Source organism: Bombina bombina, chromosome 2 (assembly GCF_027579735.1).
Source record: "Bombina bombina isolate aBomBom1 chromosome 2, aBomBom1.pri, whole genome shotgun sequence".
Lineage (NCBI taxonomy): Eukaryota > Metazoa > Chordata > Amphibia > Anura > Bombinatoridae > Bombina > Bombina bombina.
In genome coordinates this window covers 100,697,806-100,724,202 of record NC_069500.1, presented here as the reverse complement: position 1 = coordinate 100,724,202, position 26,397 = coordinate 100,697,806, and the positions used below count along the sequence as shown (strand labels likewise).

The window sequence follows — 26,397 nt, the reverse complement described above, 5'->3', positions numbered from 1 at the left end:
CTAGATAATAGGAATATGTAGAGCATCCCCTTTCCATCATAGTAGCATGAGGTGTAGGTGTATAGTTGTAGTACAATAGGAGAATGTCTCTAGAAGTACAACTTAAATTGTGGTACGGAGGCACATTTCAAAGCCTATAAGCAGCTATAGTAGTCTATGAAATACCTATAACGATAGCAGATAATAGCACACATTGGGATCTTAGCGGTAAGGTTTCAAGGGAGGTAGGGCATTAAAGATGTATAGGCATAATTAAGACGCAATATAACATGCTCTATAATCATACGTTTATGAAGCTTCTAGGACCATTTTAAACATACTAACCAGTGCATTATATCACAGGCCCTGTTAGTATTATTTTACCTTTAATGTATGTTCTGGCTTAGAAAGGCTGGCTAGTAAAGTACAAAATCAGCGTCCCAATAACTACACACAGATAACATAGAACTATAGCAGATTGTCAGTTTAAAATGGATATATGCAAAAACTTATTTAGTAAGCTGATGGTACTATTGTAAGAAGGCGTAGAGTGAGATGCGAACCCACATATAGTGTGAGTACAAGGCAATAAACTAACCCTAGTAAAGAATACCTGCGTCTTACAGATTATATTAATGAGGGTTGAGTCGCTGCCGTAGGCACCTTTCCAGAGCCGTATTGTATACAGTTATTGATAGATTATGTATATCTGTTTTAGGATTGGCTTTGTGTCTAAGGATGTTATTATGAGATACTATATATTCAGTATTATTCATAAAGTGTAGAAAGCTGAGATAGACGCAGTATTTAAAAGCTGGACAACTAACACAATAGAAATGAGTCAATGTGCTTCAATGAGGTTATCTAACAGCTCATATTCAGTGCGTGCAAATTTTCTCATACCTAGTCTGAAGATTTATAGGCATAGTATATACACAGAGAGATACCCCTATAATAAAAGCATGCTGAGTAGAACATTACAAACGCACACTTTGATATGGCAGGTAAACCTAGATGGAGAAGATATTAGACTTTCAATCTATTCCTATAGTCACATTCAAGACAAGCAATATTAACATCGATATCTGGATCTCTATGTTATAACTGCTATCTTACATAATAGCTGCAGACCATTACCCTATGCATATCAAACTTCACATTGGTCATTTTAATCCTGTCGCAATTAAAATTATTCCGATAAGCTGTAGAATGACTAAAAGTTCAAGGTGTATATTAGTAATAAAATATATAGTGCCAGGTATAACAAATTGGGCACTCTCCTCAAACCTGCCAGCTTTCATTAGAATGCCCAGACATTGAATACCCAGCAATGGGTTCAGGCTGTAAAACCAAAGATATCAGCCTATGCCAGTTTTCATAAGAATCACTTTCAAACCTGATGATACTGCGAGGCATAACTTGGGCCCAGACCATTGTCGGATCTCCAGTCTCTGCAGGAACAGTTCCGACATTTCTGCTATTTTCGGCATAGAAGACTCTTCATAATAGCCGGTGAGCTCCCGCTGAGCTAGGATCAATCTATACCGGCTGAGAGCTGTATGAGCCAAGTGCGCCCGTCCCGGGAGAGAGTGATGCCGCCTTTGCCGCAGTAGCGCTGTGTTTAGTCTCATAGTAGCTGATCTATGCGGCATGGCTGGGGGATCAAGAGAGGTGTCGACCATCTCAGCAGCAGGTAACCTCCAGCCATAGTCAGGGCTGCGTGACTGTGCTCTTCCTCTCGCCTCATCCCAACCTCCTTGGGCTACTACTAGCCAGACGAGTCGGCCTCTGCTCTGTGTTATTGCACCCGATTGACAGCCACCGGGAGGACTCAATTTCACAGGTAAATCAGTGTACTGCGACTCCCAAGACTGAGCAGGACAGGAGTTTAGAATAGGTGACACGGCCGGAAAGCAGTCCATTGCATGAGGTAACAGCTCCTCCGAGGAGCCCACGTAACCAATCGGACCAATATTTGCTGAACAGAGCTCCGGGTCTGGAGGAGAGCAAGCTGATGAAGCAAACTCTGAGCGCAGAGAGGCTAGCAAGTCCTCCATTTTGCTGCAGTATGCTGCTTCAAATTTTTCCAGCGCCATTTTAATATCACTGTAAGATTCGTCCATTGTTAGCTGCGGTCTCCTTAGTAATGTGGTCAGGTAGTTGACCCGGTTTCTCCGGGAGGAGTAAAATGTTCTTTAATCCGATTCCAGTGGTTAGTAGTTATGTATCGTCCGTACAGATATACTTATGACAGTATATGTAGGCCTCTCACCGGCTGGCGAGACTGTTTCTTGAAATTAAATTTACAGAGCAAATCTTTTATTACTCTTAGTGACCCAATAAATAGCTTAGGATCTTTGTGTGCTAGAGGTGCAATTTATAGTAGAAATCTTTGAAATAACCCCTATTAATAGAGTTTAGCCGAGGGAGCTCTCATGATACACGTCTGTTAGCTTCGGCAGTTGGCTCCGCCCCCTCAGAAATACACTTTTTACTTTTGTAATTACCTTGTATCTAAGCCTCTGCAGACACCCTCCCCCTTGTTTTAGTTGTTTTGACAAACTTGCATTTTAGCCAATCGGTGCTCACTCCAGGGTAACTTCACTTGCATGAACTCAATGTTATCTATATGAAACACATGAACTAATGCCCTCTAGTGGTCAATATGCATTCAGATTAGAGGCATTCTTCAAGGTCTAAGAAATTACCATATGAACCTCCTAGGTTTAGCTTTCAACTTAGAATACCAAGAGAACAAAGCAAAATTGGTGATAAAAGTAAATTGGAAAGTTGTTTAAAATTACATTCCCTATTTAAATCAGGAGTTTTTTGGGGGGGCTTGATTGTCCCTTTAAATCATGGGATTGCTAGGGTTAATCACACATTCACTGATTTAACTAAGTTATTATCGAGACAGTAGTAAAAATTAAACAATCATGATTCAAATAGTGTGACATTTTAATTTACTTCTATTATCAATTTTGCTTTGTTCTTTGGTAACCTTTGTTGAAGAGTAAACCTAGGTAGGCTCAAGAGCAGCAATACTGTACTGGAAGCTAGATGGTGATTATATGCCTCATAGGGGCCGATTTATTATAATGTGAGCGGACATTATCCGCTGTAGCTGATCATGTCCGCTGCACATCGATAACTGCCGACAGCTATTGCACAAGCATTTCACTAGACCACTTAACTCCTGTTTCCGGAGCTTGATGAATCGTCCCCATAGGCTCATCCGATGTGCTCAGCTAGCTCCCAAATGTGAATTGCTAGAGAACTTTTATACATAGAATACTTAAGAATCAAAGCAAATGTAGAAGTAATTGGAATGTTATATAAAATTGCATGCTCTAAACTGACTCAAGTTTAAAGGGTCTGTTACATTGTTGTAGTAAATAAAAACACTAAGCAGTAGGTTATACTTAAAGGTACATGAAACACAAAATAAATTATTTTATGATTGATAGAACATGCAATTTGAATCAACTTTCCAATTTACTTCCATTATCAAATTGTATTCATTTTCTTGTTATCCTTTGTTAAAAAGCAGGAAGGTAAGTGCAGGAGTGTGCACGTGTCTGCAGCACTATTTGGCAGCAGTTTTGCAACAATGTTATGCAGCATTCATGATCCCATCGATTTGGACAATATCGCCAACACCACTTGCAGAAATACAGTCCCAAACCAGGAAAGGTCATCCCCCCACGTTTCACTGAAGGCCTCATTCTTCCATCTCTCTCCAACTCTTCTTCTCACATATTGTCGACAATTGGACCCACAAATGTCAATCTTTGTGAGCTTTAGCATATCTTAGCCGTTTCACCCTGTTCCCTCTCTGAAAAAGTGGATACTTGGCTGCTACCCTTCCACAAAGACAATTCCTGATCAAGCTTCTTCAGACTGTAGAAGGGTCAACTTGGCATCCTGATGAAGCTGCCAGGTCCTTGCTGGACTTCTTCCGTTCTCTCAAAGAAGAAACTCTGAGAAACTTCTCGTCAGATTTTAAAAGTTTTCTTGGCCTTACAGTTCTTTTTTTGTCCTTGACCTCTCCTGATTCTTCAAATTTCTTTATAACCGCTTGAATACCACATCTTGACTATCCAGTTTGTTTGCTCATTTCACTTTGAGAGTGGCCTTGCTAATGCAAAAGTATGATTTTATAGCTGTCAAATTCTGTGATCTTTGGCATTTTGAGTGGAATGATGTGATTGAATGTTGGTCTTATTAGCAAGCTTCCAATTTAATTAAACTCATACCATATGTGTATGTAATGTTCAAGCATGTCTTGCACAAACCTAATGTAATAGACCTTTTTCACAGCAGTCATTTTGACATGAAATAGGACAATTATAGGTGTTGGCATTGACATTAATTATGGTTCCATTTAGGTTTATGAGAACCAAGTTCCTGCTATTGCTAAAGTGTAAGGGGAGATCACACCTGCCACTTTAGCCTATATAAACAGTTTTTTCTGTTTGTTTGTTTCAGGTTTTTTGTGTTTTTTTAATACTGCATACAAATATTGTGTATTTTCTGGTTGTAGTCTAATAAAGAGACTGAGAAATAATTATATATGGTCATTATACCATTGCTAAAACAACAAATCTAACGGTGGCCTAAGACTTTTGCACAGTACTGTATATCACACAGCTGCTGTTTGCACACTTGAGATTGTATGTATATGTGTGTAATAAATAAATAAATATATATATATATATATATATATATATATATATATATATTACATACACACATATATACTGTACGTTGATTGTAGTAGCCGTGTTAGTCCAGAAATTTAGATATCAAAATAGTAATAGTATTGCATCATCTTTTAAATGTATAGTTAGTCCAATAAAAAAGTATCATTGCTCAATGCAATATTATTTATTATTATTATTATTATTATTATTATTATTATTATTATTATTATTATATTTAAGCAACACATTTTTAAATATTCATCTACATATTCTTCTTAGTCTAGTCTTTGCTTTGACTACATTATTATATCTAGCAGTTATTTTGTTTTTAGTGTCCCTTAAGTCTACTAAAAAAAATATAACGGGGAGATTAAAAGGTGTTTGTCATTGGTGCATCCTGATGGATGTTGTAGAGCAGGGCTAGGAAAATACCAAGAAACAATGAGGTATTTCTCCTAAAATTCTAGTTTTGGTTCCTATGTCATATAGATACATTTGGCAACCTCTGTTTTAGAGAAAAGATATCCATAAAGATCAAGTTTCAGATTTAACATTCCCCCCCCCCCCCCCCCCAAATTTGTTCTATTTGGAGACTATTATCTGGCAGTGGGGAGAGGCATGCTTGTCGCATCAAGTCATCCTACAAGTGTCACAACATTTTGTAACTTCTAAATTCTCTTTTTTTTTTTTGCTGACCTTTTATACGTATTGCTATGATATTGTTAATAAAAAAAATATATATATATATATATATATCTTATTTAATTTTTAATGGGATAGTCTACTCCAGAATGTTTGTTTAAAAAGATAGATAACCCATTCCCCAGTTCTGCATAACTAACACTGTTATATTAATATACGTTTTACCTCTGTAAGGCTCACTAGTTGGATTTAACAGATTTTCAATGCTCTTTAGCAGAGTGCCTAGCTGTATCCCAGACTGTGATGTCATCACTGGGCGGAGTTTGGCAGCCATTTCAAAGTGGCCAGAAACTGTTCATTTTAAAATAACTTATTTACTGTTCCTGGTGCATGATATAGAAAGGGCACAGGAGGCTATTTGCAGCTTAATCTAAGGTAAAACTTCAAGATGACTATGGTGTAGATAATCCCTTTAAGCCTCTGCAGACTTCCCCTTCAGTTATTTTTACAAACTTGCCTTTTAGCCCATCAGTGCTGACTCTGTTATTTATATGGCACACATGAACTAGCGCTGTCTAGCTGTTAAAAACTGTCAACATGCACTGAGATAAGAGGCGTCCTTCAAAGGCTTAGAAATTGATTTATGAGCCTACCTAGGTTTAGCTTTCAACAAAGAATACCAAGAGAACAAAGCAAATTTGATGATAAAAGTAAATTGGAAAGTTGTTTAAAATGACATGCCCTATCTGAATCATGAGTTACATTTTGACTAGACCGTCCCTTTTTAATATACTCCAAATTATTTTGTGAGATTATAATCCCTAAATCTCTCTGCAATCCAATAATTTTAAATACCTTTTTTTGCAAGTTGTCTTCTTGCAATTGAACTGCTTCTTGATTACAAAGTAAATTTTGGTGATTTATTGACCCATATCTACTATACGAGAACAATCTGCAAGGTGTGCGTTCATAAACATTAGTGGGTGATACCATAAAAAATATAAATCGAACTCTGTATAATAAACATTAGACTTTGGCAAACTTTGTTTGCAAATTGTATAGTCTATGCTTATTTTTTTTTTTTTTTTAAATGGTGTGTACTTTTTCTAATTTGTTTAAAGGAGCATTTCCGATACAAGATATATACTCAAATTTTCCTATATGTTGTATAATTGAATTCTCTATTAATTAGGACTAAATCCAGCACCATAAAAAGGTACTGATCAGTACACTACTTCCCCCTGCTGGTGCTATGTAGAACTGCTTTATAAAAAGCCAAATTAGGAACAGAGTAATTTGTGGAACCCATGTTGCCATATGGCGGAAGGATTTCAGATATCAGAGGTATAGGTATATTCTAATGCTATAGAAAAGTTTTAATGATTTATCTACAAAAATAGTCTATATAATTCTGAAGCACATAAAAGCTTTATAAGCTTTTCTAAAGCAGAAGAATATAACTCATTTGGAACACTTAGTTTGAGTGCATTGTGTTTTGGCTCTATAGAATTAAAAATTGTGATTAGCACCAGCTGTATTAAGTAATCTTTTACTTCATAGTATTTGTCATTTACATTTATTTCTAAAGTACAATCACATTGCACAGTGCTGCTTACATGAGTAAGGGTACCCAGTGATATGGATTTATTGTAAAAAGTATGGATACATAAAATAAACTACACAATACAAAATGAGAGCGCTGCTTACAATCTACAAATTCAAACGTATCATGATGTATTCGGCTATGCAATTATTTTGTGGTGTTCATAAATAAAATCTACTGTTGGAAATCATAAAATGGACCTGGAAGTCGATGTTAAACTTTCATGCTTTAAATAAAAGTTGATTTAAAAAAAAAAAAAAAAACTATTCTCGTTTGCTGAAACATTCCTTAAGAGCATACAGTGGTTTTACTTGAGACTCGTGAACGCTCTTGAACCTACTTCAATATGCTGTCATGGGAAGGAAATTATTTTTCAACAAAGGAGAACAAGGGGACAAGATACATTTAAAAAAAAGTTTTTATCGAATTCTTTGAAGGTATATTATAATACTTATATATTGTCTTCCTTTTCTGTAAAATACCTCTGATAGTGTACTTGGTTTTAATCATTGCCGCGAGGCTAGAATGTCTGCTTTATAAATATGGGTACATTTACCTGAGCCTGCAATATTCTATTTATTGAGTTGTTACAAAACTTACATCTGCGTCTAATTGGCCACAGCATATGAGATCAGGAATGTAGGATCCACCAAGTTTTCCAATAGGTCTTTACCTAAACTGCTCTTTACTTTCAAAACCTAACAGGAGCAAGCAGGAATCTGTAGACTTAAAGGGACATGAAAGCCAAAAATGTTCTTTCATGATTCAGATAGAGAATATAATTTTAAACCACTTTCCAATTTACTTCTATTATTTAATTTGCTTCCTTCTCTTGTTATCCTTTGCTGAGAGGTTTATCTTGGCAAGCTCAGGAGCAGCAAATCTCCTAGGTTCTAGCTGCTGTTTGGTGGCTGCAGATATATACCGCTTGTCATTGGCTCACCCATGTGTTTAGTCAGCAACCAGTAGTGCATTGCTGCTTCTTCAACAAATGATACCAAGAGAATTAAACAAATTATATAATAGAAGTAAATTAGAAAGTTGTTTAAAATTGTATTCTCTCTGAATCATGAAAGAAAATGTTTGTGTTTCATGTCCCTTTAAGCCTACATCTGATAATTTAGGGCTTGGTGAGAAGTCTGAAAATCAGCCCAATTTTAATTTAAAAAAAAAATTAAAAAAAATGTGTACAATGTTTCTTTAAATGGAGCCCAGTTTCTCATCTCGTCAGCCTTCAAACTGTCTCCTCAGGCTTCCAATTGGAAATTTAAATCCTTGCTATATCCTAATGTTTAAGTGATTCACATACCTTTTTTTTTTTTTTTTTTTCTACCTCTAAGGTTATTTAGCTCTTTCAAATGTACATGATTTACTATTTACACTGAATGTACCTGATATGGTCAAATATAAAAAAAAAAACCTGGGGATTAAGAAATTCCTTTGGCTTAAATATACGGTATATGTGCTCCTCAAGAATAGGACAAAAACAAACCCGGAAATCAAAGAAAGGAAAATTAATTTATGTTATGAATCACAAAAAAAGTGAAAGATGAACTCCTAGTATGAAAGTATAAATATATTCTCTCCAAAAGTGTTTTTATATTAAAATCCAAATATTCCCATCACACACAGACATTTTTTTTTCCTCAAAGTTCAGTATTTAACAGGATAGCCATAGTGTCTGTAAACCCATTGCAGATTTCCTTACATTTGTCCATGCGGTTTTGGGGAAGATAAGACAGCTATGCCAGCTCACCCTGACATTTCCTGAGGGGAAGGTCAGACTGTATCACTCAGAAAATAGTTTTATTAAAGTGTGTTGCTTCCACAGTCAGTGAAGGGACATAATTATGCAAAAGAAAAATGCTCTAATGTGTTAACATTTTATTATGGCACTATTGCCTGCGTATAACTGGTTAAGCACATTGTTAAATCCAGCTTCAGAGCTATAATGCACTATTGAGACCTTTCGTATTTATTATTATATTTTTGTTATTTTTTTTTTAAAAAACCTTATTTGCGTAATCTTTGTTTTCCATTAAAAAAAATACAATATTTTATTTATAGTGGAAAACTTTTTTTGCCATCATTATTCAACTGCTTGACAGTTTAGCATTTCCACCCCTGTGCTTAACTTTTTTTTTTTTTTTTTTTTTTTTTTTTTTTAATTTTGTTCACATTTTATAAGTATACTGTAATTGCAGACTATAAAATCTATGATAAATTACTCCTTTGTGTTTATTTTTGTATATAAAAGTCAATTGTAGCACATTTTTCTGTACATTCAAAATCTTCCTTTATATCAGTCTCTATATAAATTCCCAATACTTAGCAAGAACAGCTGGGAATGAACATTGTATTACTTAGCTCTCCTAATGTCTGTCATTTCTTCTGCTGGCAGTCTTTACACAGCTTTTCTATAGTATAGAAACTATACTTTTTCTATAGAAACTTTCAGTATAGCTAAGGATGTCAATATAAAAGTAAATTGGCTATTTTGTATGCTCCAGCAGGTAAAATGGATAATTTGGCTCCTAAGCTTACATTCTTGCTTTTTTCAAATAAAGATACCAAGAGAACAAGGATAATAGAAGTAAATTAGAGCATGTCATTTTCTATCTGAATCATGAAAGTTCTTAATTTTGACTTGACTATCCCTTTTAAATCTAAAAAAGTAAAACCCATTTTTTTTTTTTTTTTTTTTTTTTTTTAAAATTAAGGTAGAAAGCAAACCTACAACAAACGTACAGAAGTCTGAAAGATATGAACATAAAAATGCATTAGCCGTGAATGTAGGAACTCTGCTGAGTGCATGCATTAGAAAATATAGGCAAGCGGTCAAGGGTTGTCAGACAATACAGAAAGCTATTTTTATAGCAATAATATTAATGTTGTACAATCCCTAAAAGATATTTTTTTTTTCTCTCCGTAAGTTAGATATAACTAAGTACAGAAGTTCACATTAATTCTGAAAGAATCACAAGTATGTTAGTACAATACCGTTTAAGCCGTTCCGTTTCCATGAGTTCCGTTTGGCCCTGTCAAGGCGACACAGACCCAAGAGTGGCTTTCGATCTTGAAGTTTCCAGACTGATTGTATCAAACATAATAGAAAGGTGGGAATGTAAGAAAGGAAAGGGGAGAGGTAGCTAAAGAGGAAGGGAAGGGGGAGAGAAGACATATACATTATTCTCCTATTATATGTGAGCTTACTGGTTCGGTTATGTGTGGAGCCTAACGGTTAAAGGGACACTGAACCCATTTTTTTTCTTTCATGATTAAGATAGAGCATTAAATTTTAAGCAACTTTCTAATTTACTCGTATTATCAATTTTTCTTCAGTCTCTTGCTATCTTTATTTTAAAAGCAGGAATGTAAATCTTAGCAGCCAGTCCATTTTAGGTTCAGCACCATGGATAGTGCTTGCTTATTAGAGGCTCGCATTCCTGCTTTTTAAATAAAGATAGCAAGAGAACAAAGACAAATTGATAATAGGAGTAAATTAGAGCATGCAATTTCTGAATCCTGAAAGAACAAATTTGGGTTTAGTGTCCCTTTAAGGCTAAGCAGTGGACTGGGATATAACTGGCTGACTAGGCGAGTGTAGGGATTCTTCCTATAGGAACTTTACTTCTAGGAAAGTAATACATTTGTAAAGCTTTGTGTTCAAGTTCCTCAATGCTTAAAAGTTCTGTGACTCTATACTTCTACATAACTTTGGACGGTGTTGGTAGAGTCTTCCAATGGCGAGATATTCGAGACTTGGCTGTTTTTAGCCCCATTTATAACCAAATTAATCCTAAACCTACAGGGAAATTTTGGGATATCATTTCGGTGCTGGTTTTTAGGGTTAGAGAGAAGTTTTTGAATAATATGGAACGGAAATGAGTGGCTACAATTTGCCACAATATTTAAATTATGAATAATACATATTGCAATAATTTATATTAGCTTTAACCCACTACTTAGTGCTTTTTTATTACAACAATGAAACAGAATTTTTTAATATCCCTTTTTTTAAAGAGGGCCCTCTGGGATTCAAAACAAGGTGTCTTAGAGGTTTTTAGCACTTTTTAATGGCCTGCTCATATCCTAGAGACTCCTCATTTAGAGTTGTTTGAAAGTGCAGGCGATTGCCTTGGAAGTGGTGGGTAGAGGGGTGCTCACATGGCTTAAAGGAGCTGAGATTGAGAGGTTTGAATATTTACTACTCCATCCAGCTCCCTGCAGTAGCCCTGCATTTCCAGGTTTCACCAGCATCCATGGATTCCCTTGTCGCTGCCAATACCCTCAGCCACTTCGTTACTGGGCATGGGGGGTGGGCTCCTATAATCTGCTCTTAAATCATGGTCATCCCCAGGGATAGGCACAGACCAAGGCTGTGGCAGACATTTTCCAAAGTACAGACCTTAGTGAAGGACACCAAGGTACATTTAAAAACATCAAAAAACACTCTCTTTACAGAGAGGGTAGTGGATACATGGTGGAATAGCCATCCAGCAGAAGTGGTAGAGAACAGTGAAGGAGTTTAAAAAATGCATGGGATAGGCATAAGGCTATGCTAGGTATAAGATAAGGCCAGGAACTAATAAAAGTATTCAGATTTTTTTTCTTTTTCCTCTCTCCTATCCCTCCTCTTTCCTTTTCCCCCGTTTCCATCTCTTTGTCCCCTTCTCACTTGATTGCTAGACTTAGTTAAATGAATAGTTAAACAATGTTGTAAGGTTTATGTTAATTTTGTATACAGAAAATGTAATGTGGTATTTGGGTGATCATATGGACTATTTCTCTCACTTGCCAACGTATTATGGACTCATATTCCACATTTGGAAAGGGCCACACACTCAAAGTCTTCTAACTTTTGATAATTATGTTTATGTGAGACTCCTGTGCGAGCCTGTATCCACGATATGTATCTGTAATTGCCATGTTTTATATATGCTTGTGAACGCAAATAATAAAAAGAATTGGGAAAAAAAAAAAAGTATTCAGAAAATTGGGCAGACTAGATGGGCCGAATGGTTCCTATCTGCCAACACATTCTAGGTTTCTATAAGTCAGGAGAGCGGCACTTTGCTGTCAAATAGGCTTCTTGTTGGTTGCCCTTGGTCTAGTTCCACAAGTACAAATTAGTCATCTAATCAAACAAGTTTAAAATAACATTTATATAAAGACTGCTTGTGGTATACTAGTATAAAATATTTTAAAAATTCTAACCTTTCTCTGTGTGCAACTCCTAACCAAACTCACCCACCTTGATGTTAATTGTATGATTATCATGGTTTGTTATCTATTTGGTTAGGTAAGGTTTATCAGAGTAGGCGGCGGTCTTCTAGACACAGACACCAGCACCAGGCTGCCGCACAGATCAAGGAATCGGGACGGGTCACGGCTCACGGGTGGTTGACGCAGGCTGCACTGCAGGCAGCTTGCTTCTTCCCTCTCATTCATTTTCCCACTACTAGGCGGCGGCCCGTGGGTGCGGCGCCAACCCAGCAAAACGTGGTGCCGCCTGCGTCAAGGAGGAGTGAGGACCAGCATTCATCTGTCCTACTCCTCCCTCCTCACCGCAAAACAGGTGGCGGGCACTGCAAGGGCCAGTCACAGATACCAGTGTCCATGTACGGACACCTTGCCTATCACTGGTCATCCCCAATTAAGAAGTTACAATGGCATGCTTTAGAAAACGTTCCTTCTGAACCTTTTTATTCATACTAACACCCCAGCTGTAAGCACTGTTAAAAAGGATATTACAAGTAAAATAAAGAACTACTCTGTATAGCAAAAAGTGTTTTCGACCAACACCCCCTGCCATGTTTTTGCAAAGACATCTAAATAATGTATTAAACAGGGCTTGAAAAACATTTTTGAAATCTAAGAGGTAATGCAAAAATACAGAAGCTAGAAAATCTTTGGCTTCTATATCATAGGATCAGAGGCGGAACTACAATTGGCGCAGCAGGTTCAGTAGCCCATAGCAGCCAGTCTATGCATAGGCTTGTGTAGTATGAGTACAATCCTAATGCAGCAGCAAGTTTATTATTCCTATTGCTTGCTACTGAGTTACTTGGGGGGGCACCTTCTGTTGAGTAGGTCCACTACTGCATAGGATTATATATTTAGACCTACGTACACCACATATAACGTTTATATCCACAGGTGTCTCCCCACACTTTCTGACCTGTGACTGGATAAGTGGCACTATAAGTGCCTTCTCTCCCTCTTGTCTCGTATCCACAGAACCAATGGCAGGTACACATGCAGCTTTTTGCAATGCTGCTGCCACCATGCTGTTTAGTTGGTTTAGCAGCAGTGGTCTGGAGCTGCAAGTAGATTTCCAATTTTTTTTCTGAGCAGTATGGTCAGTGTACATGAGAAGTGCCATACTGTGTGCGCTGTACGTTGTTTGTGCTGTGAGGGTTCTCTTTAAAGGATCGTTAACCTTGCAGTAATTCTCATGCCTGCTATATAAAATATAGTTGTGCAGCGCATGAATACACCTGTTAACATTTCACAGAGCCTAGAAACCTTAGCAACTGATTTTTTTTTTTTTTTGAGCTGCTATTGACACTTTGAGTTAGGGGCTTGATTGGCTGATTCATCTGTTGCCTTTTCTGGAGGTGGCAGGAGGATTATGCCAGGCTTGCTTTTTAAAGGGACATAATTAAACCATAAACGTTTTAAGGTTTATTGTGTCCTTTAAAGAAACATAGAATACGTTTTTGTTGTTTTTTTTTTCTTTTGCGATTTAGACACGGCATTCAAATTTTATTTATTTTTAAGTTTTTCCAATTTATTTCTGTTATGAAATTTGCTTTGTTCTTATGGTATGCTGAAGAGCGTACCTAGGTAGGTAGCTTGCCGTTGTCTGGAGATTTAACCCCTTAAGGACCAGCGACGTACCCTGTATGTCGTTGGCCTTTTTTTGGGACTTGATTGTTTTATAGCGCGGTCTTGCCACCAGCGTTGAGACTGCTCTATTCCACAAAGCCTGCTGGAGGGAGTGCATTAATAGTGTGTTCTTGCTAGACTTGTGCTATTATGTCCTGAAAAAACCCTTAACGACCAGTGATATACAGGGTACATTGTGGTCATTAAGGGGTTAATAACGGCAAACACTGCAGCCTTCTAATGATCTTCCATATGTATAATACTGTTAAAAGTATTCTTGAAAAACCGCTGTCATATAATGCTCCAAACACCTGAGCCTACTTACCTGCATTTCAACAAAGGATACCAAAGTAAATTTGATAAGATAAATAAATTGAAAACCTTTTTAAATGCTGCCGAATCAAGAGGAGCTGTTTATTAAAAATATAATGCTTTACAGCTATAGAACCTTTTTTGTTTTGTTAAGCCTTGTTTACCCATCGGCATGCTGGGCCTTATAAACATCTTCTGACCAACTAGCATGTTGTGTTTGTGATAATGTAAACTGTCACTAATATCCTCAATATATCTTTATTTTTATTTTCTAGTGATCCCATAAACTCCACTTTGTATTGGAACTGAAATAGGCTTTCAGCATGCAGAAGAGACGTGCAACCGCATCACTTCCTTTCCTTTTATTGGTTATTTTCAATACAACGTTTTTGGATGGTAAGCGCAGCATACCTTACTCATTCATATGTGTTAGAATTTTCTCAATGTATAATATTAATTTATAAAATTTTTTTTTTTTTTTTTTTTTATTTTATTTTTTTAGTTCACTTACAAAAGTAGAGAAAGACCCCCAAGGTTTAGAGGGGGGACATAACACAAGCATGTTTTCATGATTAAGATAGAGCGTGCATTTTTAAACTGTACTCAGAAGGAAACTAATATCTAAGATGGAGGCCACCAGCAACATTTGGCTATTTTAGGAACTGGATTTCTTCTTGAGAAAGTTGAACACATTAAAGTGAAGGTCAATTTGGATGAATTATTGCCCGGTTTATAAAAAACCTATTAAAAACAAGGGCACTTTAATTCATCAAAATTTGCATTTCACTTCTTTTCTTCAAAAACTTAACTTTTTAATCCTGACAGCCGCTCCAGCGATTCCCCCGGCCGTCGGAAGCCTCTTCTTACGTCAGAAATGACAAATCTGACTTCCTCCAATCACGGCTTTCCCCCCAGGGGGGATCATAGCCTGATGCAACGTCATGATTGAAGAAAGCCAGATTCGTCATTTTGGACCCGCGAAGACGGCTTACGACGGGCGGAGGAAGTGCTGCAGTGGCTGTCAGGATTAATTTTTGAAGAAAATGAGTGAAATGTCAATTTTGATGAATTAAAGATCTGAATTTGCACAGATCATAGTTTTACATTTTCACGAAATAAATCTGTCTCCGATAACAGCCAAATGCTGCTGGCGGCCTCAATCTTTGGCATCAGTTTCCTTCTGAATGCACCTGCCCACAACTTTCCAATTTATTTCTATGAAATTTGCTTCATTCTCTGGTATCCTTTGTTGAATGAGCAACAAACACTATTGGGAGCTAGCTGAACACATTGGGTTAGCCAATGATAAGAGGCATAAATGTGCATCTACCAAACAGCCACTAGCTCCCAGTAGTGGATTGCTGCTCCTGAGCCTTCCTAGGCAATCAACAAAGGATATCAAACGAACAAAGCCCAATACCCCTTTAAAGAGGGGCATTGGGCTCTAAAATTATGTTTGTGTTTTTTTAAAACCTATATTATGACAAAGGATGATAAAGTCAGAAGCTTTTTAAGTGCTGACATTTGTTTGCTCGTTGCCAAAGGGTGAATGCTCCTTTCTCAAGCAGTGTGGGAGATGGCTTTTATTTAGAGAGACAGTAAACTTTCTTTTATAGTACTGTATAGTTACAACAGCACACGTGTGGGGAGGGGGGGTTTAAAATAATCTTTACTATTTTCCAACACAGTGAGTACCTGGATAGTTGTGTACTGCCCATTAGATGGAAACATTTTTTTAACTGACTATAGTTGATCACTTACACAGAGTGTTTATCAGAATTCCTGACCAAGAGACAATCCGTGTCCTGAAAGCTTTCAACTGTATCCACTATTGGTAAACTGTAAAATTGTTTTCCCTTAATGTATTTCCGCGGACTTGTTATACCAGTATAAAATGTATGATAAATTGCATTCAGGTTTATTTGTGTATATGAAATTGCTGTTTTTGTGCTTTGAAACCACAACCTATTACCATGGGTTGAGCTTGCAGGTAAAATTATATTTCATTATGTTATCACTCTGTGTACACACACACATGCTTCCTTATCTTATATCTGTTTGTAAACCAATGCCCAATACTTAGAACATGATCATGTCATTAGTTCTCTTCTACACCCCACCAGGAGTGTAATTTCTTCTGCTAGCTGTGTATACATAGCCTGCCAAAAGCTTTCAGTATAGGTGGGGATACCACAGGCTAAATCAGCTATTCCAAATGTTGAAATAAGGGTAAAGGAACTACTTGTAAACATTGTAATACACTCTAGCAGGTAAAATAGATCATTGGGAACTAATTAAAGGGGAGAACAATATTGGGGAAATGGTCTCTTTTTAAAGGCATCGCCTGTAAATCACTTTAGTTATTCTCTTTATAAAATGAATTTCTTTCTTTAAATACACTGACTAACAGGGTATTGCCCTTTTTCTGTCACTTTAAGTAAATACATGGGCGATGCAGCAAACCAGAACCTGTATAGCATGAAACAAGAAGCAAATTATGGGGATGATTTCCTCACTAAGAATCATTAAACACCTCTTGCTGTGTGGAAAAATAATGCTTGTCCCACGCTGCATAAAGAGGACAATATACAAAATCTATAACCGTCATTTAAAGGGAAATAAAAACCAACATTTATCTTCTGTGAATCAGAGCATATAATTTAAAAAAAAAAAAAGTTTCTAATTTAGTTCTATTATTAAATTTGCTTCATTCTCGTGGTATTCTTTGTTGAAGAGAAAACTAGGTAGGTAGCGTGCACATGGCAGGAAAAAGTGCTGCTATCTAGTGCTCTTGCAAATGTATAACATTCTTGCAAAGCTGTTGCCTTTATAGTGCTGCAGGCATGTACACGCTCCTTGGCTTACTTGATAATAGAAGTAGTTGACCTTGTATATAAGACAACTGCCCCTTATCTCTGTTCTTTTTACATTCTTGCATGTTAGCCAATCGGTTCTTGCATACCCACAGTAGAGAGCACAATGTCATCTATATGGCACGCATGAACAAGCACTGTCTGACTGTTGGGCAAGATTTAAAAAGCACTGAGATAAGGGCAAGCCTGCAGGGGCGTAGAAACAGGCAATCTTAAAGGTTATAAAATATTGTAATATAACAATGTTGGTTGTGCAAAGCTGGAGAATGGGTAGTAAAGGTGTTATCTATCTTTTTAAACCATAAAAAAGTAGACAGCAGTGTATTATGGACAAGGTTAACTATATTTACATCTGTGCCCCAACTCTTTAATTTCCCGTATATCTATATACAAATAAGCGTCTGTGATGCCAAAAAAGTCTGTCTCCTAAATATTTATATCTGGATCCTAAACTTTAAACAGATTTGCCAACCCCTATAGTGTAGGGGAATTGCAGAGATTTCCAAACTACAAAGATCTCGTATTCCATCTATAAATAATTTTTCAGAAAGAATGATTGTGACAACAAAACTGCCCCCGCCCCCCCCTGGACTAATGAAATAATTAGTTTAAACCTACTTCAGAGCTGATACTTTTTGATTCTCTGCTCATTTCATAATGCACTAAATACATTTGTTGTTTGGTATTTAAAGTGGGCCCCTGAATGTGGGACGCAGTTAAGTAGAAAGGGACCTTTCACCTGAGGAGGAAGAGGCCCTGGTTGGAGGGGAATTTCCCATTGCAATCAGTGAGTTGGCCAGAAACACAGCATGGATCATACCATTTTGACAATATATAGGGTCAAGTATGGCAATATTCCTCCATTACACCTTATGTAATTGTCGCCTTTTAACGGTGGAGTGTGCAGCAAAGTGATTCTTATAATGCCTGGGAGATGTTATGGGATAATAGATCTTCTTGTGTGTTGTCTCTTGAATCATCTACACCTGTGAAATTGTTTGTTTCTTGTTGTTGTTTTATTCTAAATGCAAAGTGTGATTTCAATTCGAGTTGAGACCTGCTGTGCCGAATGCTTCATATTCCAGATAATCACTGTACATTCTGTACAACGCACCAAAAGGACAAATTGTGTCTGTAGGCAGAGCTGATTGCAACCCAGAATTTATTTCATGTAGTAGTAATGCAAGTGGCTTCACATTTAGTTTAATATAAAATAAATTTGCAGCATCAAACACTCTCTGCTGATCTAGTACAGTGAAGGAGATGTTTAACAAAAAAAATGCAATACATATAAAAATTATCTTAAGCACAAAAGAAATGCACATTTCTAGGGATGGGATTTAAAGACATTAGTCAGTTTTTTGTTTTTTTTTGTTTTTTCCCTTTCCTAAGGTTCATGTTAACACTTAAAGGGACAATAACATAAAATGCTAGATTATGCACACAGTAAAACTGTTTTTGCAGTATAGTTGTAATTATTTATTTTCCACCATGTTCTGTGATTTAAGTCAGAAAATTGTGGTTTTTCTAGCCCTGGAAACTTTTATATATAAAAAAAAAAAAAAAAAAAAACGCGCTTCACAAGCCTAACCTTGCTACGTTCCTTTCCCTAATTTACTGTCTGTTTTGGCTTTGGCAGAAATAAGATAACAAAAACGTTATCACAAAAACATGGAAAGCCTTGTCTTCACCGGGCACAAGGCTGCTCCAAATAAGGAAAATGTGATTGGCTGAGGCTGTCACATGATGCAGGGTAAAGGAAAATAGAACTAACTTTGAAATTTGTCAGTCAGAATTTCAAATGAGTAACAGATGTGTTTCTAAGTGCTTTTGCATTGTATTTTTACTTTACATCTGTTGATTATACAATTTTACTGAATTTAATAGTCTTAAAAAAAGAGAGAGATTTAAACTAAAGGAACACAATGGGCAATATTTATTATGATGCCTTAATATTTATGAAGCTGCAGTTTAAACAGCTGCTTCTTAAACCTTCTTTGCCAAACTGAAGTTTCAGGGTCTTTATTTCAAAAATTATTTATCTATGTTGAGCTGAACCTTAAAGGGACAGTCTACACCAAAAAAAATCCCTTTTATTACCCATTCCCCAGTTTTGCACAACTTTTTACCTCCTGTGATTATCTTGTATCTAAGCCTCTGAAGACTGCCCCCTTATCTCTGTGCCATTTACAGACTTGAATTTTAGCTAATAAGTGCTGACTCATGAGTAACTCCACGGGGGTGATCAAAATTGTATCTTTAGAGCACACATGAATGAGCAGTGTCTTGCTGGGAAAAGTTATTTAACTGCAATAAGAGGTGGCTTGTAGTGGCTTAGAAACGGGCACAGGCAGAAATGTAGAGGTTTAAAGGTTATAAAGTATATTAATATAACAATGTTGGTTGGACAAAGCTGGGTAATGGGTAGTAAAGGCGTTATCTATCTTTTTAAACAATAAAAAATTTGCAGTAGACTGTCCCTTTTAAAATGACTGGCCACACAGAGTGGCAACCCAACCTCTAGCAACTAGCATGCTGTACTCAATGAGGGCCGCAGTAACTCATGAACTTTCATGTGCAGCCGGAACTGCTCACAACCGCCTTCCTTGTATGAGGTTTTTATATTAATACTCTGAGAATTCTATTGGTTTCATTTTATTTCCTTGCTTATATACTGCTTTACAAGGCTTACCCAGCCACAAACTTTTGCCTAATTGGCCTCAACAGAGGTCAACATATAAGGAACTACAAAATCGTGCAGTTTTGCTACAATTACAAACTGGGAACAAAGTTTGTCCACTCCAGTAAGTAACTCTGCATTGGCTAGTCATTATAAGGCAAGTGGTGATTGGTGTTTGGCTACTGGAAAAAAAACAATGGCGGCTAACGCATGTTTATGTATTCAGAAAGTTTTTACACTCAGGTATTATGTTATTTTATTATAAGAAGGCAGAAATCTCTTGTAATTACAAGGCTGTATATACTTTTAAAGGGACACTAAACCCAATTTTTTTTTATTTCAGGATTTAGATAGAGCATGCAGTTTTAAGCAACTTTCAAATTTACTCCCATTTATCAATTTTTCTTTGTTCTCTTTGACAAAGCAGGAAAAAAAGCTTTGGAGCCGGCCCATTTTAGGTTCAGCACCTGGGTTGCACTTGCTGATTGGATGGCTAAATGTAGCCACAAATCAGCAAGCGCTATGCAGGGTTTAGTATCCCCTTTTAAGTTGTAGTCAAAGTATAAAATTGATTTGCTGTTTTAGTCATGAGCCTTAAAGGGACATGAAACCCCAAAAAAAAATTTTCATGATTTAGAAAGAGCATACAATTATAAACAACTTTCTAATTTACTTCTATTATCTATTTTGCTTCATTCTCTTGATATTCTTTGCTGAAAAGCATATCTTGATATGCTTGGCAGCTGCTGATTGGTAGCTGCACATAGATGCCTCCTGTGATTGGTTCACTGTGTGCATTGCTATTTCTTCATTAAAGTATATCTAAAGAATAAAGCAAATTAGGTAAAATAAATAAATTGGAATGTTGTTTAAAATTATATTCTCTACCTTAATCATGAAAGAAAATGTTTGGGTATAGTGTCCCTTTAAAGGGATACTAAACCAAAAAAAAAAAAACTTTCATGATTCAGATAGAGCATGCAATTTTAAGCAACTTTCTAATTTATTCCTACTATCAATGTTTCTTCATTCTCTTGCTATCTTTATTTGAAAAAGAAGGCATCTAAGCTAAGGAGCCAGACAATTTTTAGTATAGAACCCTGGAAAACACTTGTTTATTGGTGGGTGCATTTAGCCACCAATCAGCAAGCACAACCATGGTTGTGAACCAAAAATGGGCCGGCTTCTAAACTTACATTCTTGCTTTTCAAGTAAAGATAGCAAGAGACTGAAGAAAAATTGATAATAGGAATAAATTAGAAAGTGGCTTACAATTGCATGCTCTATCTGAATCATGAAAGAAAATATTTGGATTCAGTGTCCCTTTTAAACGTTTTCAAACTCTGTATATTTTTGCTATGTAATTCTAAGTGCTCGTTAAGGCTAATTTTATGTACAGTGCTGCAGACAAGGTTACAATGATTTCAGTTAGTGATTGGCAAACAAAATATGGCTGTGCTTTTGTGAAAAAATCACTTAAAGGGACACTGAACCCAAATTTTTTTCTTTCGTGATTCAGATATAGCATGAAATTTTAAACAACTTTCTCATTTACTTCTATTATCAAATTTTCTTCATTCTCTTGGTATCTTTATTTGAAATGCAAGAATGTAAGTTTAGATGCCGGCCCATTTTTGGTGAACAACCTGGGTTATTCTTGCTGATGATTGGATATATTCATCCACCAATATAAAAGTGCTGTCCAGAGTTCTGAATCAATAAAAAAGCTTAAATGCCTTCTTTTTCAAATAAAGATAGCAAGAGAACGTAAAAAAATAATAGGAGTAGATTAGAAAGTTGCTTAAAAATGCATGCTCTATCTGTATCACAAAAGAAAAAATGTGGGTTCAGTGTCCCTTTTAAGTTTAAAAACATCTTTTCAACATAGTGCGTTTAAGGTGACGTTGTGAGTGAAATAAACTTATATCCTGCATGTTAAAAGGGTTGCAGTTTTTAGGCTATGGTTGTTTGACAGGTTTTATTTGATATTTATTCTAAATACTACAAAACAAATACAGCCTAAGGGAAAAACACACCTGCAAAACAGTGACCTTATATTAGACAAGAAATCAAGAATACAGATTATGTTAAAGGGACACTGTACTGTAATTTTGTTTTCCACTTGAATTCTTAAAGGGACAGTATACACTCATTTTCATATAACTGCATGTATTAGACACTACTATAAAGAATAAGATGCACAGATACTGATATAAAAATCCAGTATAAAACTGTTTAAAAACTTACTTAGAAGCTGTCAGTTTAGCTCTGTTGAAAAGACAGTTGGAAAGCCCACTGCAAGTGGGAAATAAGACACTCCCCCCCTCCCCCTTCTTTTGCATATGAAAAGACCCTTTACACAAACAGGAGCAAGCTGGAGTAGGAAGCTGACGGTATTCACATAAAACTTTGGGGCTTGGTTAGGAGTCTGAAAATCAGAGCAATGTTATTAAAAATAAGCAAAACTATACATTTATTTTTTTAAAAAAAAACTTTATGGGGTATATAAATAGATCATCTACAAAACATTTATGCAAAGAAAAAAATGAGTGTATAATGTCCCTTTTAAGGACCTTTTAGACCAACTGCATAGTATTAAATATATTAGAAACTGATCCTTTAGGTTAAGTAATAGCTGTTTTTGCTCATTAAAACCACCACCTGTAATGAAAATGTCAGTACCTGTTCATGTATATAGAGCAATAGGCATTTCATGCAGTCTCAGCCCATTTAAGTGCGTCAGTTCTTGAGGGGGGGAAAAGCAGCTACTTCAAATGGAAAAAAAATATTTATACATTTTAACTGCAATTTGGCTGTTTAAGTTGGGAAAGGCCTGTAGTGTAAACCCTATAAATTTGAACTACATTGAATTTGTTCTTTTTGAGTTAGAGATCTAAAACCAAACATTTTTCTTTCATGTTTTACATAGAGCATACAATTTAAAACAACTTTACAATTTATATGCATTATCTAATTTGCTTGGTTCTCTTCATATACTTGGTTGTAAAGCATAGCATACCTAGATATCCTTGAGGAGTAGCAATGCACTTCTGGGAGCTAGCTGCTGATTGGTGGCTGCACCTAGCCTCGTCATTGAAAAGTCGATCGTAATTGGAGACACTAAACTTACCAAAATATACACCAAAATATACACGCAATAGGTGGGCAGAGTTTGGCAGCCATTTTCGGCTCCTAACAATCTGATTATTTAAAATTTTCATGTACTTCTTACAAGCTTATAGATGTGGGACCAATTGCAGGGTGATTCTATTGTATGTAACAATAAGTAAAAAGACAAATATGTATTGGGTCTAGACTGTCCCTTTAAAGTGACAGTAATTCTTTGAGCAGATGCTGCATTCACAGTTACATATTTTTTTTTTAACCTGTATGTCAGATTTTCAAGTTATGTAGCTCTGAAGTTGTCAATTTTTACTGATGATGGCTTTGTATATTGGATTCAAATTCCAGACCAGCTTAGCTTGGACAGATAAGCCTGACCATGTGATATCAAAGATCAGCCTAGATATAAAGTACATTTATATACACTGGAAAGAGCCTGATGCATTTTTTTAAACTTCAAAAATCTCTTCTACATAGTTCTCAAAATGTCTACACTCCCTATTTTTGAAATATTGAAATTTGGGGGGGTTTTGTGTGTTTTTAGAAGATATTTTGCATAGAGAACTTGTTTAACAGATATCACCCGTGTCAATGATGCACCTAGATTCTCTGAATGTCTTTTATAAGCTGGAATTTGCTGAATGGCAGAATAATGTCAAGGTCGCCAGGGCTGACAGGGCCATAAAACTATAGAACCAGGAAACCATTCATCAAACTTCAAAAAAAGGTTTTCATTATTTGTGAAGCAGATTATATTGTAGAATTGTTATTCAGCTAATGAGCTAAACCATAAACTGTTCAACAGTCCTTTTCATACTGAGGAGGTAACTGTTGCAGAAACTGTGTTAATAAAAAATGTCTCTTTGTTGCATATTGCTTAGGATCTATATAGTAGTCAGTAGTAAAGATACAAAGTGCTACTTTACATTGTATTTTAGCAAGTATACAAATGCCTCCCAAGATCACTTTTTAAGGAACCCTAAAAAACAAAAACGCTAAATAGAACCGTGCGCTCAAAGCAGCTTAGACTGAGAATCGTATGCAGATGTACTGTTTAGTGTTCTCCCCAGTGCCCTTTTAGTGGGGGCTTCAATTGTATCTGGATATTCAGTTAAATCCGATACTTTTACGCTAAAATTAGCTAATATTACATTTATTTAATGTTTATTGCATAAATTATTATTAAATAAATTAATACTAAATGATGCAATTATTTTGTGCATTGGATACCAGAAAATATTATATTAAAGTATTACACTGCTGCCACCCAGCTACTGTAGAATGCTACCTGGCTGGCATAATTTTCTGTGGAGAACACTGTTGTTTAAATATTGAACAATATTGCAATGTATCACACCATGTTGTAACCTAGCAGGGTATCTTCACTGCTAAGGCCAATCAGGGACTGTTAAAATTAAGTTGCTAGAGCCTGCAACCAATGAATCTGTAGAACGTGAACATGGAAACAATTTAGTTGTGTTTTTTTTTTTTTGTTTTTTTGTTTTTTTTTAACTGCACATAATTGAATACAGGATTATATATTACAGCCTCAAAGTTATTAATATCGATTTAAATGCTGTCTGCTCTTTTACTGTCTTCCCACAGCACAATCGCCACCGGGTAAACCAGGAGAAATAAAATGCCGCTCTCATTCGAAAGAATCTTTTTATTGCAAGTGGAAGCCAGGTTCCAATGGAGGACTACCGACCAAACACAACCTGCTGTACACGAAGGAAACGTAAGTCCTTTATCAGCCTCTATATTTCTATATGCTCTAAAACATTACATTTAAATAACTGACCATGCTTCACACCCTATTGCTTCTCCCGCCATAGGTCTCTCCCTCTTCTCTCCCTATAAGATCTAATTATATGAAAACAAAATGTGAAAATATAGTATAACTCTGTACCCAAGTTAAAAGGATATGAAACCCAGATTTTTTTATTTTTTTATTTCATGATTCAGATAGAGCATGCAATATTAAGCAACTAATTTACTCCTATTATAATTTTATTTTTTCTACGTTCTCTTGGTATCTTTATCTGGAAAGGAGGAATGTAAAGCTTAGGAGCCATTCCAGGTGCTGAACAAAATGGTCTGGCTCCTAAGCTTACATTCCTGCTTTCCAAATAAAGATACCAAGAGAACCAATATATTGATAATAGGAGTAAATTAGAAAGTTGCTTAAAATTGCATGCTCTGTCTGAATCATGAATTAATATCCCTTTAAAACTTTTAGGACATTATGTTTCTTCATATGCAGAAAGGGGGGTGGGGTGGAGGTTGAAGTGTTTTTCCAGCTATACTTTAACTGTTCCCTGAAAGTTAATATTGAATACAATTAACTAACCTTCACTTGTCTCACTCATTTAACACCAGTGATACCACCGTTCATGAATGTCCGGACTACAGCACAGCAGGCCCGAACTCTTGTTTTTTTGCTAAAAATCATACGTCAATTTGGGTTTATTATCACTTTACGGTAAAGGCTACGAATGCTCTGGGCAGCAACGTGTCAGATGTGCACAGTGTGGATGTGGCTGAGATAGGTAAGAAGAATTGAATTCTAATTATATTTGAACAGTAATCCTAGTCTCTGTATTTCATGCTACACTTATGCTGTATGGCAGTGTTTCTCACCCATTTTGTTTCAAGTACCCCTGTAAGCTAACAATTGTTACCTATGCACCCCCAGATGCAATACACTATTATAATTACTCATATATGATAAAAAATGTAATTTGTACATATATCACATGATTTCACAAATTTCTATCAGATCTATTAGCCAAAGAAAAGATTTAGGCATTGGATATATCATCTATTTTTTTTCTGCTTTTGTGAATTTATTTTAAAATCCAATTTTACGAAATATAGATGCAGTAAATCATAGGAAATAGTTGCTCAGCAAAGATTAAAGTGCCACTGTACACTCAATTGTTCTTTGCATAGATGTTTTGTTTATGATCCATTTATATAGCCCATCTGAAAGTGTTTTTGTAAAAACATATAGAGTTGCTTATTTTTTAATAACATTGTGCTGATTTTCAGACTCCTAGCCAAGCCCCACAGTGTTAAATGTATACACGAGTTTGCAGACTCCTGCTCGCTCCTGTTTATCTGTCTCTTCATATGCAGAAAGGGGGGTGGGGTGGAGGTTGAAGTGTTTTTCCAGCCCCTTTCAGTTCCATGATTGTGAAGGTATTTCTTTTTAAAGATACGATGAGTCCACGGATATCACCCTTACTTGTGGGATATCGCCTCCTGGTCAGCAGGAGGAGGCAAAGAGCACCACAGCAGAGCTGTATATATAGCTCCTACCTTCCCTCCCACTCCAGTCATTCTCCTTGCCTGTGTTAGTGATAGGAAGAGGTAAAGTGAGGTGTTAGTTTAGATTCTTCAATCAAGAGTTTATTATTTTTAAAATAGTACAAGCGAGTGCTATTTTATTATAGGGTGTAGCCGTATTCCTTGTCAGCCTCTAGAGTAGAGCTACAGGTGGCTTTAAAGCAATGGGAACTGGTGGGACTTAACTTTCACTGCGCCTCCCATACTAGTGCTGCCCTAATGATGATGGTCTTAGCAGATATT

At 36.2% G+C, this 26,397-nt stretch overlaps 1 protein-coding gene across 1 annotated transcript in view; it reads left to right on the top strand.

Moving 5' to 3' along the window:
* Nucleotides 1-26,397, top strand: part of PRLR (prolactin receptor) — a 66,050-nt gene that overhangs the window by 11,870 nt on the left and 27,783 nt on the right. Inside the window, exons 2-4 of the mRNA XM_053701201.1 lie at nucleotides 14,406-14,526; nucleotides 24,412-24,544; nucleotides 25,186-25,355. Of these exons, the coding sequence (XP_053557176.1) occupies nucleotides 14,454-14,526; nucleotides 24,412-24,544; nucleotides 25,186-25,355 (376 nt within the window). The 5' untranslated portion in view covers nucleotides 14,406-14,453. The remainder of the gene's footprint in view (nucleotides 1-14,405; nucleotides 14,527-24,411; nucleotides 24,545-25,185; nucleotides 25,356-26,397) is intronic.